Source organism: Protopterus annectens, chromosome 7.part0, assembly GCF_019279795.1.
Source record: "Protopterus annectens isolate FY-2018-M chromosome 7.part0, PAN1.0, whole genome shotgun sequence".
Classification (NCBI taxonomy): domain Eukaryota; kingdom Metazoa; phylum Chordata; order Ceratodontiformes; family Protopteridae; genus Protopterus; species Protopterus annectens.
The window spans coordinates 1,724,698,713-1,724,711,857 of NC_056739.1; the positions used below are offsets into that span (position 1 = coordinate 1,724,698,713).

The 13,145-nt window shown below is 37.8% G+C and overlaps 1 protein-coding gene across 1 annotated transcript in view; it reads right to left on the reverse strand.

Moving 5' to 3' along the window:
• Window positions 1–6,648: 6,648 nt before the first annotated feature.
• The window catches only part of APEH (acylaminoacyl-peptide hydrolase), a 2,062,145-nt gene continuing 2,055,648 nt past the window's right edge, over window positions 6,649–13,145 (reverse strand). The window contains exon 22 of the mRNA XM_044078262.1: window positions 6,649–6,937. Coding sequence (XP_043934197.1) covers window positions 6,832–6,937 — 106 coding nt within the window. The 3' untranslated portion in view covers window positions 6,649–6,831. The remainder of the gene's footprint in view (window positions 6,938–13,145) is intronic.

The window sequence follows — 13,145 nt, forward strand, 5'->3', positions numbered from 1 at the left end:
AGGATTAGTGAACATCTTAGTGATATTAGAAATAAGAGTCTATCGAATGCTTTGTACAAACACACTATAACCCATAGCACTGTCAAGTTTCAATTTACTATTATATACAAAATCCAAGGAAAAAAAATCATGTAAAACAGGATAGCATTCCATTTTAAATGAGAAAGAATCATGTTGGATTGTCAGGCAGGGTGCTTTGTTGAAGCCAGGCCTTAATGAACTTAGTCAATTTGGTTTCAACCAATAAGTTCAAGACTCTAATTTAGTAGTGCACTATTTAATGGTTGCATTAATCAGTGTTAGTTTATGCATTGAGGAAGGGTCTATTATTGCCGAAACCGGTCTGCTTTACATTTTTGGGTTGCCACAACAAAGGATTGTCGTTAAACTTCCCTGGTGCTGCCCCTTCTCACTTTGCCAACAAAGCAACTGCCACCAGAAATTGCAATGGGTCTTGATTTAGGATGAAAAGAACATCAACAATAAAACCTACGAGTGCTGCACTCCCCCAGCCACCCAACAGTGGTTTGAGGCCTGAAGTGCGAAGAGCAGAGTGTGTGCATTGGCTTTGCAGCCACTGTCTCACAGTTTGTTGCAGTAGCAGCATTCTCAGGTGTATGAAAGGCAGCACAAATTGTGGTTGCCATTAAGACCACAAGGAGAAAGTTGTCCTGTGTCTGGTGCCTCAGACTGTGTGCTTACATTGGCTGTCAAGATTATGACCTCCTTGGGCCCTATTCCGGGGGTAAACAACAAATGTACACTACAGAAATCTGCTCTAAAAAAGAATGAGTGAGTGGCTCGGACAGGACTGCCTTCTATTTATGGAAACTCTCAGGATCTTCAACTACGGTAGTACTTGACATGGGACGACACCATGGAATCCTTGAAGAAGGCCAGGAACTATGCATCCATGTAATGCAATATAAGAATGATGTTCTTATTTAAGACATTTTATCTGGCTCGTGTGTTTTATGTTACATGTATCTTTTTCTCAGGAGAATGTGAGGGATTATTCCAAAGATAGAGATTAATAACCAAGTGCCTACTGTTCAACATGGGATGTGTTTCCACCTCCAACATATACCTTACACTGTTTGCTGAGGCTGCATCTTTATTAGGCTACTCATCATATGTCAAAGTGGAGGGCTGCTACAAACCTGAACTTTTCATTCAAGAAGGGAGAGATGTCCTGTCATAAATATGGATTTATATCCAGAAGGGTATAACAAATATCTGATCTCATCTTTTGCCACATGATGGGCCAAGCACTGGCATGGGATCATGTGAGGGACACTCCTGCCAATTCCTGTACTGGGATCTTTAAACCATACTACTGCCATTTTAAAAAATGACAAGGAATGTTCATAGTTTTCACATTTTGTGTCTTTGAATGGTCATGTTAAAATTATGGCATTTCTAGCACTGTTTTACATTATGCACTTCCTATGGAGAGACAAAGCAATGTCAGTGCAGATTCTGGCTTGTGATTTGTGACCACGTAAAAACGTTGATGGATTTTTATCTTTTAAGAACCCTTGACAGAGGGGACATCATAAATTTACCCCTAGTCTTGCCCATCCATGTCCCTTATGGATAAAGGCCATCAAGAAGAAAAGTATTATTCTAGTACCCCCTCACAAATCTTTAGTTAACTCCCTATTAACATGCCCCCCCCCCCATAGACACCCAGGATACTCAAGCCTCAAATGGTTTGGGGTGCACGGCTAGGCTTGCAAGGGGCCCCAAGTGGTCGTTAACCAAGAACGAACCCATGAACGTACAACCTATGAACTTATGGGGAGCTATAAATAAAGATGTGATACAGTGCTCCAGTTTATTATGTACCCATTATGCAGTGCACTCCATATTATTGACTTGTCTCCCCTTCTTTTTTTAATAAAGAAGTCCTAAGTATTTGAAGTTGAGAAACCACTACAAAAGTTTTGTTGGGTGGAACAGACGTTTTTAAGATATTTAAATGTCTTGCAATGCAAGCTCAAAAAAGCACAACTTTTCCCTTCAAAAACTTAAAATTTAAGACACTGCAGCACATGTATTGTTACTGAAAATTACAATCAGACACAAGTCACTTAGGGTACATTTTCAAATGCACCCCCAACTTCAGTAGTTAAAGAAAACAAATAGCTAAGCTGATGACTGTAGGACAGTACTCCCGAAAAGCCAATCAATTGAAGCAGATTGCATAGAGCTTATTTAAAGAGTTCATTACACTAACAATGATTCATTATCTAATCATAGGTCTAAGTTTCTAAGTGATAAAAATGTATGTTCCACCCAACAAAACCTCTGTAGTGGTTTCTAAACTTCAAATACTTACGACTTCTTTATTAAAAAAAGAGAGAGAGACAAGTCAATAATATGGACTGCTCTGCATGGTGGGTACATAAACATCATCACCTGAAGGTATGTATATTGCTAAAGTAAACTGAAGACACCTCCACCTTTGGCCCCAGTCTGTGCTGTTGTTGGTCTAAATGTGTGGAAGGCTATGTAGCTTTGAACTGCCAGAGTACTTTCTATGGCTTTAGACAAAGTTTCGGCCATGGCACACGTCTGCATTCTCCAGCATATAGGATGTGGAGTTTTTTTGTTTAGGCTCTTAATACTGAGCAGTAACACCTTAAGGTTACTTTGAGACTTTTTCACCATGTTGTTAGTTTTTTTTTTTTTTTGTCATTGCCTAAAAAGAATCTAAGGGGGTGGGATAAAGTTTTAGCCAACATTCAAAAGCCTGGGTGGACAGGTGCTGCCCTTCCTTGCAAAGCAACGTGGTCTGTTGACCATGTCCTCCCATGCTGACAGACTTTGGATTCCCCCAGAGTGACACCAGAAACTAAATCAGTTTTTAAAATTACTCATTTTAAATTCATTCTATGGCATTATCTTTCTTGAAGGTACAATGCTGCTCAGTGCAAGGCTTATACCATCTGTGGCACATATGCGGAGAGATTCATTAGGTCTCTCTGCCACATGATGGACAATCCTAGAATTTCTTAATATAAAAGCACAGCAAAAGCAGCTCTCAAGTGCAGAGTAAACAACAAACCACTACCAATCTAAGTTACTGACTAATCTGCCAGTCTGCAAGGTGATTTGGAGGCAAACAGAACCACAGAAGCCAACAAACAAAAGAAATTACTATTTTTGCCACACAATTAAATAAGTGCTTTAAAAATGCTAAAAACAGTGATCAATGCATAAAGCAAGTACAACTGCTGTAAATCAAGAAAATATTCTTAACTTAGCTTGGATGGCTCTGGATGCAGCTAGTTATTGTAAATGAAGCAAATCTACACTTACATCACAGTTAATTTCTGCCAATGCTCAAGATTCTTCTAGTGCAGAAACAGTATTAAAAGGTGACATTGCTTTTTCTCACATTTTGATTAGCATGGTAAACACTACAAAGAGTCTCCCCTACAGTTGCTTGAATTGCTCAAGCATCAATAGCATGAAGAAAAAAGGTAAGAAAGGCATAACGCAGAACACTGTTTAAACCATTGCTGGTTTGCTTTCTAACTGTATGCTGGCAATGATTCACTTGTTTTGGTGCAACAGTGGAGTTAGTATATAAGCCACAGTAGTACAGCGGTAGCGTTGTTGCCTCACAGCAAGAGGTTCTCCTGTTTGATTCTTGGCTGGAATGCCTTCTGTGTGGAGTCTGCATGTCCTCCCCGTGGTCGAGTGGCCTCCCAAAAGACATGTGTGAATGGGCGTGCCTTCGTTGAAGGTTGGGCTGGCAACTTGGCACCATAAAAATCTACTGCCAATCATTAGCGGACCGGAGTTTCGTTGTGGCGACCCCTAACCGGGAAATGCCGAAAAGACAAACAAACAAGTGGAGTTAGTATATATAAGTTCAGGGGAGTGGAGGGACTTGACTGCCACATTAGAGGGTGCAGGGGGCTTACCTCTCTGGACAAAACAATTTAAATTGACTTTTTTCACTCTTCTGAATTTAGAGCATTTTTTCTCATTCTTTTTGTTCTTTCAGCTCATCGGCTTTTACAAAGCCATCATTTCATAGTAGAACCCTAAAAAGAACTTGAGATCTTTGCTTCTTTTTGTTCGTCAACTAACTACAATATTTTCACGTGTGCATTACATACATTGAGTCAGTATGGCAATACAATTGATCTTAAAGATCAGTCCACTAAACCAATTGTCATAACAATATATGAAACAAAGAGTTGATTACAAACACTGATCTCAGTCATGTATTTATTTTTTTTCTTATCCTTCAGTTCACTTCTGGAGCACCTGAGGACATTAAAAAAAACTTGCATTCAGGACATTCAGTTAAATTACCCTATCAATTTGGAATGAGATACCAGCCACACACTTGTGGATTTTTAAATTTCTTTATTATCCTGGCTATCTGTGTGCTCCAAATTTAGGATATCATAAGTTCTACAACTGCTTATTTGGCTATCACAACCTTTGGATTCAATATCCAGCCAATCCTCCAATCCTGTTTTACTTCAAAGGCAGGGCACATGTGCTGAAGTCCCTGTTCCTACTGATCGTAAACATTATCTGACAGCCTACATCTGGAATGGCTCTTTGTTATATGATAGAGCTTTGACATTGTTTCCTACTCAGTCTGCTTCCTTTTTTCCAACACAAGAACAGCAGTAAAACTCACTGCCTTCCCCAGACCCAAATACCATTGTTCACCACTGGACATCCACTACTTTTACAAATACAAACCCACCAGAAGAGGAGGAGACATTCTGCGAGATATCTACTTTGGCTGGCTCATTGTTCACTCAGAATTATTCCTGGACCATGGCTGCCGCTCTGCTATATTTTTAATTTATTTGAACGAGACAAAATCGGTGCACTGTGACATGAGTCAGTGGCTCTTTCCCAGATATATTCAGCCACTTATTACTGATGCAAAAAAATGTGTTGATAGTATGCAACCTTTCATAATTTTTGTCTATATTCTGTGAGCGCCATGCAGTAATCATGCTACAGTTTGAAAATTTCTGTAGTCTTTTAACAAAGGATACAATGTTACACCTGAACGGTACCACTGTTTATTTTATTTTTATTTATTTAACATTTGTTGACCGGGAAAGTCCGACTAGGTTCCACAGATCCTGTTTTCAGCAGTGGCCCGGGGAGAAATGCTCCAGAAGCATGTCTTTAGAATGTTTAATCTGTGATCCACACTGCCTGTCTTATTTCTCAAATGTTTCCTATTAGTTTAAATGCATATGCTCTATTATGTTGCACTGCTAGATGGCAGCCACTTCTGCTATGATTACAATGGGAGAGTCTATATTCCTAACCAAAAATGTAAAATTTTCTGTTCTGAAGGTCTTTCATGTCTTTAAATCTGTTTGTCATTTTTGCTGGTTCCTGTGAACTTTGTGTATATATAAAAATACTGAAGACCATAAAATGGACATTGTAGTATACTCCTGATCCTAGCTATGTAGTTAGAAAGAAGAATCTCCTTGTCCCTTGAAATAAAAAGTCAAAACATTCATCCATTTAGCTAACTAGCTTTAGATAAAGCACACTCTTCTCAGGTCCTTTAACTCAAACTGCATCATCCTGCACTCACTGAATTTTAATTTCAGTGCTCTACTGGGTAAAACAATAAATCAAAACTGAATATGACTAAGTGCATTTGAATGTCTATTGTGTCATAAATTATGGTTTCCTTTAAATGTGTTTCCGTCTCCTTCATTAGCTGCTGTTTGTGCACCGCATGTAATATACACAACTCTTAACCAGTACATTACATTGTGTTTTAATGTTAGATAAGTCCTTGACAATATGGCCACTGCTGCTGTGAACTGTATCTAGAGTTCTAATTAAAGACTTCATGGCATCTGTGATTAGTGTTAACACTTGAAGCACTGATTAGAAAGTATAATGTAGTATGCCTAAACATCAGTAAGAAGAAGAGTATACCACAAAAAGGGAAAACCTTGTGGGAGTCACAATGGTCCATTCAGTCATAAATGCATAACGTGAAAAACAATTATATCTGTGCTACAGTGGTATAACACACTGCTCCTCACTTTGGCTCCTAGCTTCTGTGGTTTCCTCCTAAAGACAACACAGGTGAACTAGTGATCCTCCACATTGCTATTAGCTTTGCATGTTTTGCACTGAACTGGCATCCCAATAAGGATTGGTTTTATGCCTTACATCCACCACGACAGACTCCAGCACCTCTATGAGTCTAAATAGGATAAAGTAGATACCAGAAAATGAATGGAAGGACAAATCAATATTTGGTCATTTTCATTATTCATCTTTCATTCTGCCATTTTGGTGGAACCGTGGAAAAACTGCTGACAATTATCAGAGCAATAAAAACCTCAGGCAAATCCATGTAAAAATAAAAACAATAAATGTATGTGGTATCTAGCACACTTGTAACCAGAAGAAAGGTACCACACCTGAATATTATACACAGCATTTCACTAGGAGGTAATGCAGTCATCAGCCACATAATGAATTCCAAAGTGTTCGCCTTAACTAACTGCACTCATACTCAACATCACTATATTAATTACTATTTTAATTAATTGCAACAATAATCTTAGTGTGTGTCACAAAACATTTCACAGTTTAAGAAATTAACATGATTCTAAGCCAGTCAACATTTAACATTTTAATTAGTTGCCTCAATGCAGTGATTAAAAACAATTTGCTACAAACATTTTGGGAATTTCTACATAAAATATGATTCGATAAGAAAAAAAGATGTTTAATAATTATCCTAGCTGTAAAAGATTACAATAAAACAACAGAGACGTGGACTGATCTACAGGTCAGTCACTGTCAGCATTTCAGATGTTGAATGATCCAGAGAGCTTGGTTCATAACACAGTCTGCTTCCGCATCTACATCTGCAAGGGCATGGTTACTACCAGGATACCACAGTAACCTAAAAATATCAATGAACAAAAAATTAATAATTTATACTGTACCCTATCTCACTGTAGTTGAAAAATGCTGTCCACTTCTGTTACAATTACTACAGAACAGTCTACCACCCTAAATGTTAATTTTGTATTTTGTCAGTAAATAACAGATGCTGAATTGTTTTATGGTTCTCTTGTTGTGCCCGTTTTCTTTTACATGGTTAGTGATCTGATATACAAAACCGAAAGGACAGTATTTCAGACATCAATGGAGTGGGATTTTGCAGACAACCATATGAAGGGATAAGACACTGACATTACTAACGGCAGGAAGCAATGGCATTGCTAGTTTCTCTTACAACACTCCTTGACGCTTTGCAATGGCAATCTCAATTGTAAGGCTACACTTACAGTCATACTTTATAATAAATTACAACTCATCCGGCATGGTAAAGGTTTTCCTTGTGGTCTTTGTTTACTAAGTAAAACTGATTAGGCACAAAGTACCTGCTTATAATTTTAACTAAGGAGCTTTGGTCTAGTCAAGTGGATTATTCAGGGTCACACTTTACCCTGTGGTAATCAGACTAATTGTTACAGTTTATTTATATTCTGCCTTAAAATTCTATGCTATATTGCCAGTTGCTACTGTAATGGAACCATTGAACAAGTCTAAGTCTAAATCTAAATGCTAGTAGTCACTCTCAACAGGCCACATTTACTTCACAAATACAAGCACAGGTAGCCGAGTCTAGTGCACTGACCCAGCTATGTCCACCCAAATCAAACAAGGCCAATATATCAAAGGCCTTATTTTTAGATCTGCTGTGCTGTGTAGATAACATGTTTGTGTTCTTTAGTCTGCCTTTTTTCATAGGCATTTATTACTAACTATTTAATAAACAGCACAGAGTTAAGTGTTATATACAGAAGTCTGCCCCGTGTGACTGTACTGACTCTGGCTTACTGATGTAAAATGCATCATGCCTTGGCTAGAAAGCAGAGAAGCAGAGCTCAACAACAAAAAATGTTCATAATGTAAACTTACATGACAACACATCACTGTATATTTGCTTTTAAACCTAACAATGAAACCCAAGGAGACATGTATCATGAACTTCAGCATACCATAAGAATAGACAGCAGAAAACTTTTTTCCTGCAAAATTCCTCAAAAGCACTGTAACACAAAGGTAATGGAACACAGACTTGATACCAATACCTTTTATGAAGCAACATAGATAATTAAATTACTCAAGCTTCCTGGCTATCAGAAGCCCTTTGTCAGTAGTTATGTTACTGACGTAAGACGCAGTGTTTAAATATTCACTTGTACCCACAAAGGGAAGTACACCATTTCTTTCTTGTGGGCTAAAAAAGACAAGAAAAATGCCAGTGTGAAAAATATGTGCAGCTCAGATGTAAAGCAAAAATCTATGTTGGTCCAAAAAAGTTATTACATCATGCCTGTGTTTCAGTGTCTGTTTTCTGTTAGTGGACCATCACAGTATTTCGTAATTTTTCTTAACAAAAGCATTGAGTTATAAAAAAAAAAAAAAAAAGATTCTGTATTCGTGAAAAAAATCTGAAGCTTCTCAAACTCGGATGTTTTTGTGAGCTGTAGTGTCATATTGCTTGGGTGGTTTTGAAAATCTGAGGTACTACTGAGATGACAGCCTTACACTTAGCACCCAAATCTGCATTAAACCTGCAAATGCTCTTTTCAGGCAAGAAGCCACAATAACATAACGAAGTGGAGAAGATGCGTGCAATTTATAATTGTTGTTTCATTACTGAAAGAACAATTATAACTTGCACATATCTTCTCCACAATAATATAACAAAGTGGAGAAGATACGTGAAATGTATAAGTTTCTTTCAGTAATGATGCAACTGTATATACTAGAATGCAACTGTTTTCAGACATGCACATTACTACTCGTCAAAAACTTCCCTGCCTTTCAAGTGGAACTCCAGTATCTGTTTTAAAAAGGAAAGAAAACATCTATTTTTAGATGTGAAACTTTTAATCAGCAGGAAATGCTGAGCCATGTCTGTAGTACTTTCCATTTTGTTTGGATGGCTTTTTAGATAATGAAACTTCTAAGGTGCAAGAAATGCTGAGCCATGACTACTGCACTTTCCTCTCCGTTTGGACTATGGACTTTGACTTTAAACATGCCTAGAAACAGTAGAGGATATCTGAAGTGAAAGACGATGAAGGAGAATATAGCATGCTTTTTCAGAATCAAGAAGCACAAACTTTTGTAGTTTGCCTATGTGTCAACTGCAGCTGTTGAATAATTATAGAAAACCATTGGTAGTTAGACCATAGCAATTACCAGTTGTAGGAGTAGGATCATGTAGCTATATAGTTAGCATTTTTCTGTTGCCATCTATCTTCCTAACACCTTTTACTTTATTATTGTGTGTGCAAGCATATACTTGCTTGTATATTTGTTTTTTCAAGCCCAGTTGGCTACTTTTTATTAACTGACAGTTATATTACTCAATTACAAAAGCTAGTAGCCTATGTTTATTTATTAGTACATAAGGATACTGACACAGTATTGCTGCACTATTAACTGTTGGTATCCACTTTTTGATGAGAGGCTGTTTTGGCCACAGCTACCAAATAACAGTATTAAGTTTGCTCAGTTTAACAGAATTGTGTACTTGGTGAGCTAGATTGGTTTAGCTGATAGCAGCACTAATGCAAACAGAGGAAAAATGGTACCGGCTCTAGAAGTTATCACTAACCCCTCTTGGGTAAAATTACATGTGTATGTGTATGCAAAACAGTTCTGTTCATGACTCACTTACTGCTGGTAAGACTGTACTTGAAAGCAAGGCTGAAATACTGGGAAGGTAGTGATTCTAATTCTGCTTTGTAGCTGCTCAGTGAAAAGCCTTTTGGGGTATGGCAGGTGTTAGTTATAACCCAAGACAGCAGTATGCATTTGTTCTATGCTCCTGAGGTCAATCACTCCTTGAATATAGTTCAGTGGTGACTTATGCAGAACAACAGTATCTATTGTCCCTCACTTATTACTTGCTGGTCAGCAATGCAGATCATGGGACCACAGCTCCTACCATCACATATTAATTGGTGGCATTGGGTAGTATTAGAGGTCACTGCCATCACGTATTAACTGATGGCAGTGAAGCAGATCATAAGATCAGAGCCCCTAATCATTACACTTGCGTTATGATGCAAGTCTATACATCAGATACAACAGTTCCACTGTTAAGACTCATGGAAAAATTATTTGCTTGTGGAACCTGTTGCCTGAATATCTTAGTCCTAACTGTTAAACCTTCTGGAAGAAACCTTCATGAATTAAGACACCCAGCAGTTACTTTTAGGCACCATTCAGCAAAATGTTTTCCAAAAGTTCAGATGTGAAGCAAACAAATACAACACAATTATAACAAAACTGCTAACCAGACGTTAAATTAAATAAATACCAGAAGCTGAACGTCTGAGGACTCCAGTCTAAGGCAACATTTCACAGAGCAAAATATTCTGACTGTGCCATTATGTCTACTGGACTACGCTTACTCCAATTTACCCAGGAGTCAGGCTGGAAGTTCACCTGCATCATGGTGCTTAATTACTTCCTCTATGCCCTGCCTAGTAACTATCACACACACAGCATTAGCTGAGCTTCTGAAATTTTTAACATAATGGAAACACTTTTGTTCTGCCAGATACATAACAATCAACACTTCACACAGTGTTTGTGGCAGTGTAGGCTATTGACTGCTTTGTACATGGTGGCAAAAACAGTCAGCAAAGAGGTGCTTCACAGTAGCTTGTGTAGTCTTGTCAATGCTGATTTTCTTCTTATTACCATGGGAGTCTGCATTGGATTTTAGCAGTTTGGAATAACAACCTGGCTGGCTGTTACAGATGTGTACCACTCTTGTTTAAAACCTTTAAAGAGTCATCATTTAAGACAAACATGCATTTATATAAAAGAAAATAAATCATATTAACATGTTCCCAGTTACAAAGTTATATTCTTTTGTACACCCATCATCAATCCAACATTACATAAACTGCCCAATTCCTGCCTTCTCTTAAACCTCACTCCTCTTCCTCCAGAACATTAGTCTGTATGTACTGTTCACACAATTTATGTTTACTTCTATGTGATTTTCTCCTTTTCTAAAAAATACCACTTCTAGTTCATTTATTTCTGTTACAATATTTAATACTTCAAGTACAGTCGGTTTAGATTTGATTTCCATTTTCTAGCAATTGTATTTTTTGGCAGTCACCAGAATTACACTTAATAAAGGCTTAACACGTCTGGGCAATTCAGATTCTGTGTTCCAGCTGAAAAGAATAATTTCCTTAGTTAAACCCATTTGCTCACTCAATACTTCTGACAGAGTACTCTGTAAGGAATTTTTCAAGTCTGCCAAGCTTACTACACTCCCAAATCATATGTTCCCAATTACTTCTTTCTTCCCCTTCGCACCTCCGTTTGCCATCTACCAGAGGAAGCATTTTTCAGACACTGCTTGTGGTATATAAAAACACCTAAGCAAACACTTCCAAGCAAAAAAAGTCTAAATCTTCTAGACTGCTGCATACTTGGGAGCCATATGTATGTCCTTCCATTGTTCCTATGCAAACTGCTTATTCAGTCTCTCTTCTCAATCTTTTTAACTTCCTCTGATTGATTCTTATATCCTTACATTTACTGCTGCAGTATTCTTGATATATGGGATTTCCTGCCATTGAAACTTCTGTCCAGTCTACCAGAGACTCCTGTTGCTTTAAAGGTAAGCAGAATGTCACCCATATGCTCCTTGCGTAGCGTAGAGCATAAAGATGATGTTTAGGCCTACCATAGTCAGAACTTCTTTGCTGCCAATCTGAACATATCTTTTTACTGTTGGTCTGTTTACCTGGTTCCGTTTTCTGCTATATTTACACATTTTTTTCTCTAGTGACTAGTTACTTCACTTTATAATCACGAATTGCTGAAATATCGACTTTCCTTCATTTTTGTTGGTTCGATTACGTGTTCCTTGGAAACCGTGATTTCGTCCATCGAAGGTTCGACTGACTGCCGTTCAGGCTAGTCATAGTATATATATATATATATATATATATATATATATATATATATATATATATATATACACAGACACACATACATACAGACATACGTAACATATCACACACACACACAGACACACGCAGTGGATATAAAAAGTGCAGACACCCCTGTTAAAATGCCAGCTTTTTGTGATATAAAAAATGAGAACACAATAAATCATTTCTAAACTTTTCCCACCTTTAATGGGACCTATACCCTGTACAATTAAATTGAAAAACAAGCAAATCTGTTAGGGGAAAAATATAAAAAATAAAAAACGTACAATATGCTGGTTGCATAAATGTGCATACCCTTAAACTTATACTTTGTTGTGTGTGCACACCCTTAAACTAATACTTTGTTGAAGCACTTTTGATTTAATTACAGCATTCAGTCTTCTTTAGTACACACCTACCATCAATTAAAGAGACTCAGATTAACCCCAAATAAAGTTCAGCTGTCCTAGAAGGATTTTCCTGACATTTACTCAATTGCCTGCTACAGCAAAACCCATGGTTCGCAGACAGCTTACAAAGCATCAAAGGGATCTCATTTTTGAAAGGTATCAGTCAAGTGAAGGTACAAAAAAATTTCCACAGCTTTGGATATACCATGGAACACAGTGGACAGCCATCAAAACGTGGAGAAAATATGGAACAGTGACATTGCAAAGAACTGTCTCTCCCTCCAAAATTGATGAAAAGACAAGGCGAAAACTGGTCATGGAGGCTGCCAAGAGACCTACATCAACACCGAAGGAGCTGCAGGAATTTCTTGCAAAACAATACATCAAGTCTCCGAAAAACATGTGGGAAAATGTGTTATGGTCTGATGAGATCAAGGCTGAACTTTTTGGCCACAATTGGCGCAAAAACAACACTTCGTATCACCAAGAGAATACCATCCTCATGGTGAAGCATGGTGGTGGCAGTATCATGCTATGGGGTTGCTTTTCTTCAGCTGGAAGTGGGGCTTTAGTCAAGGTGGGGGAATTATGAGCAGTTCCAAATACCAATCACTTTTGACCCAAAACCTTCAGGCATCTGCTAGAAATCTGAAGATGAATAGGAATTTCACCTTTTAACATGACAATGACCCCAAGCATACATCCAAATCAA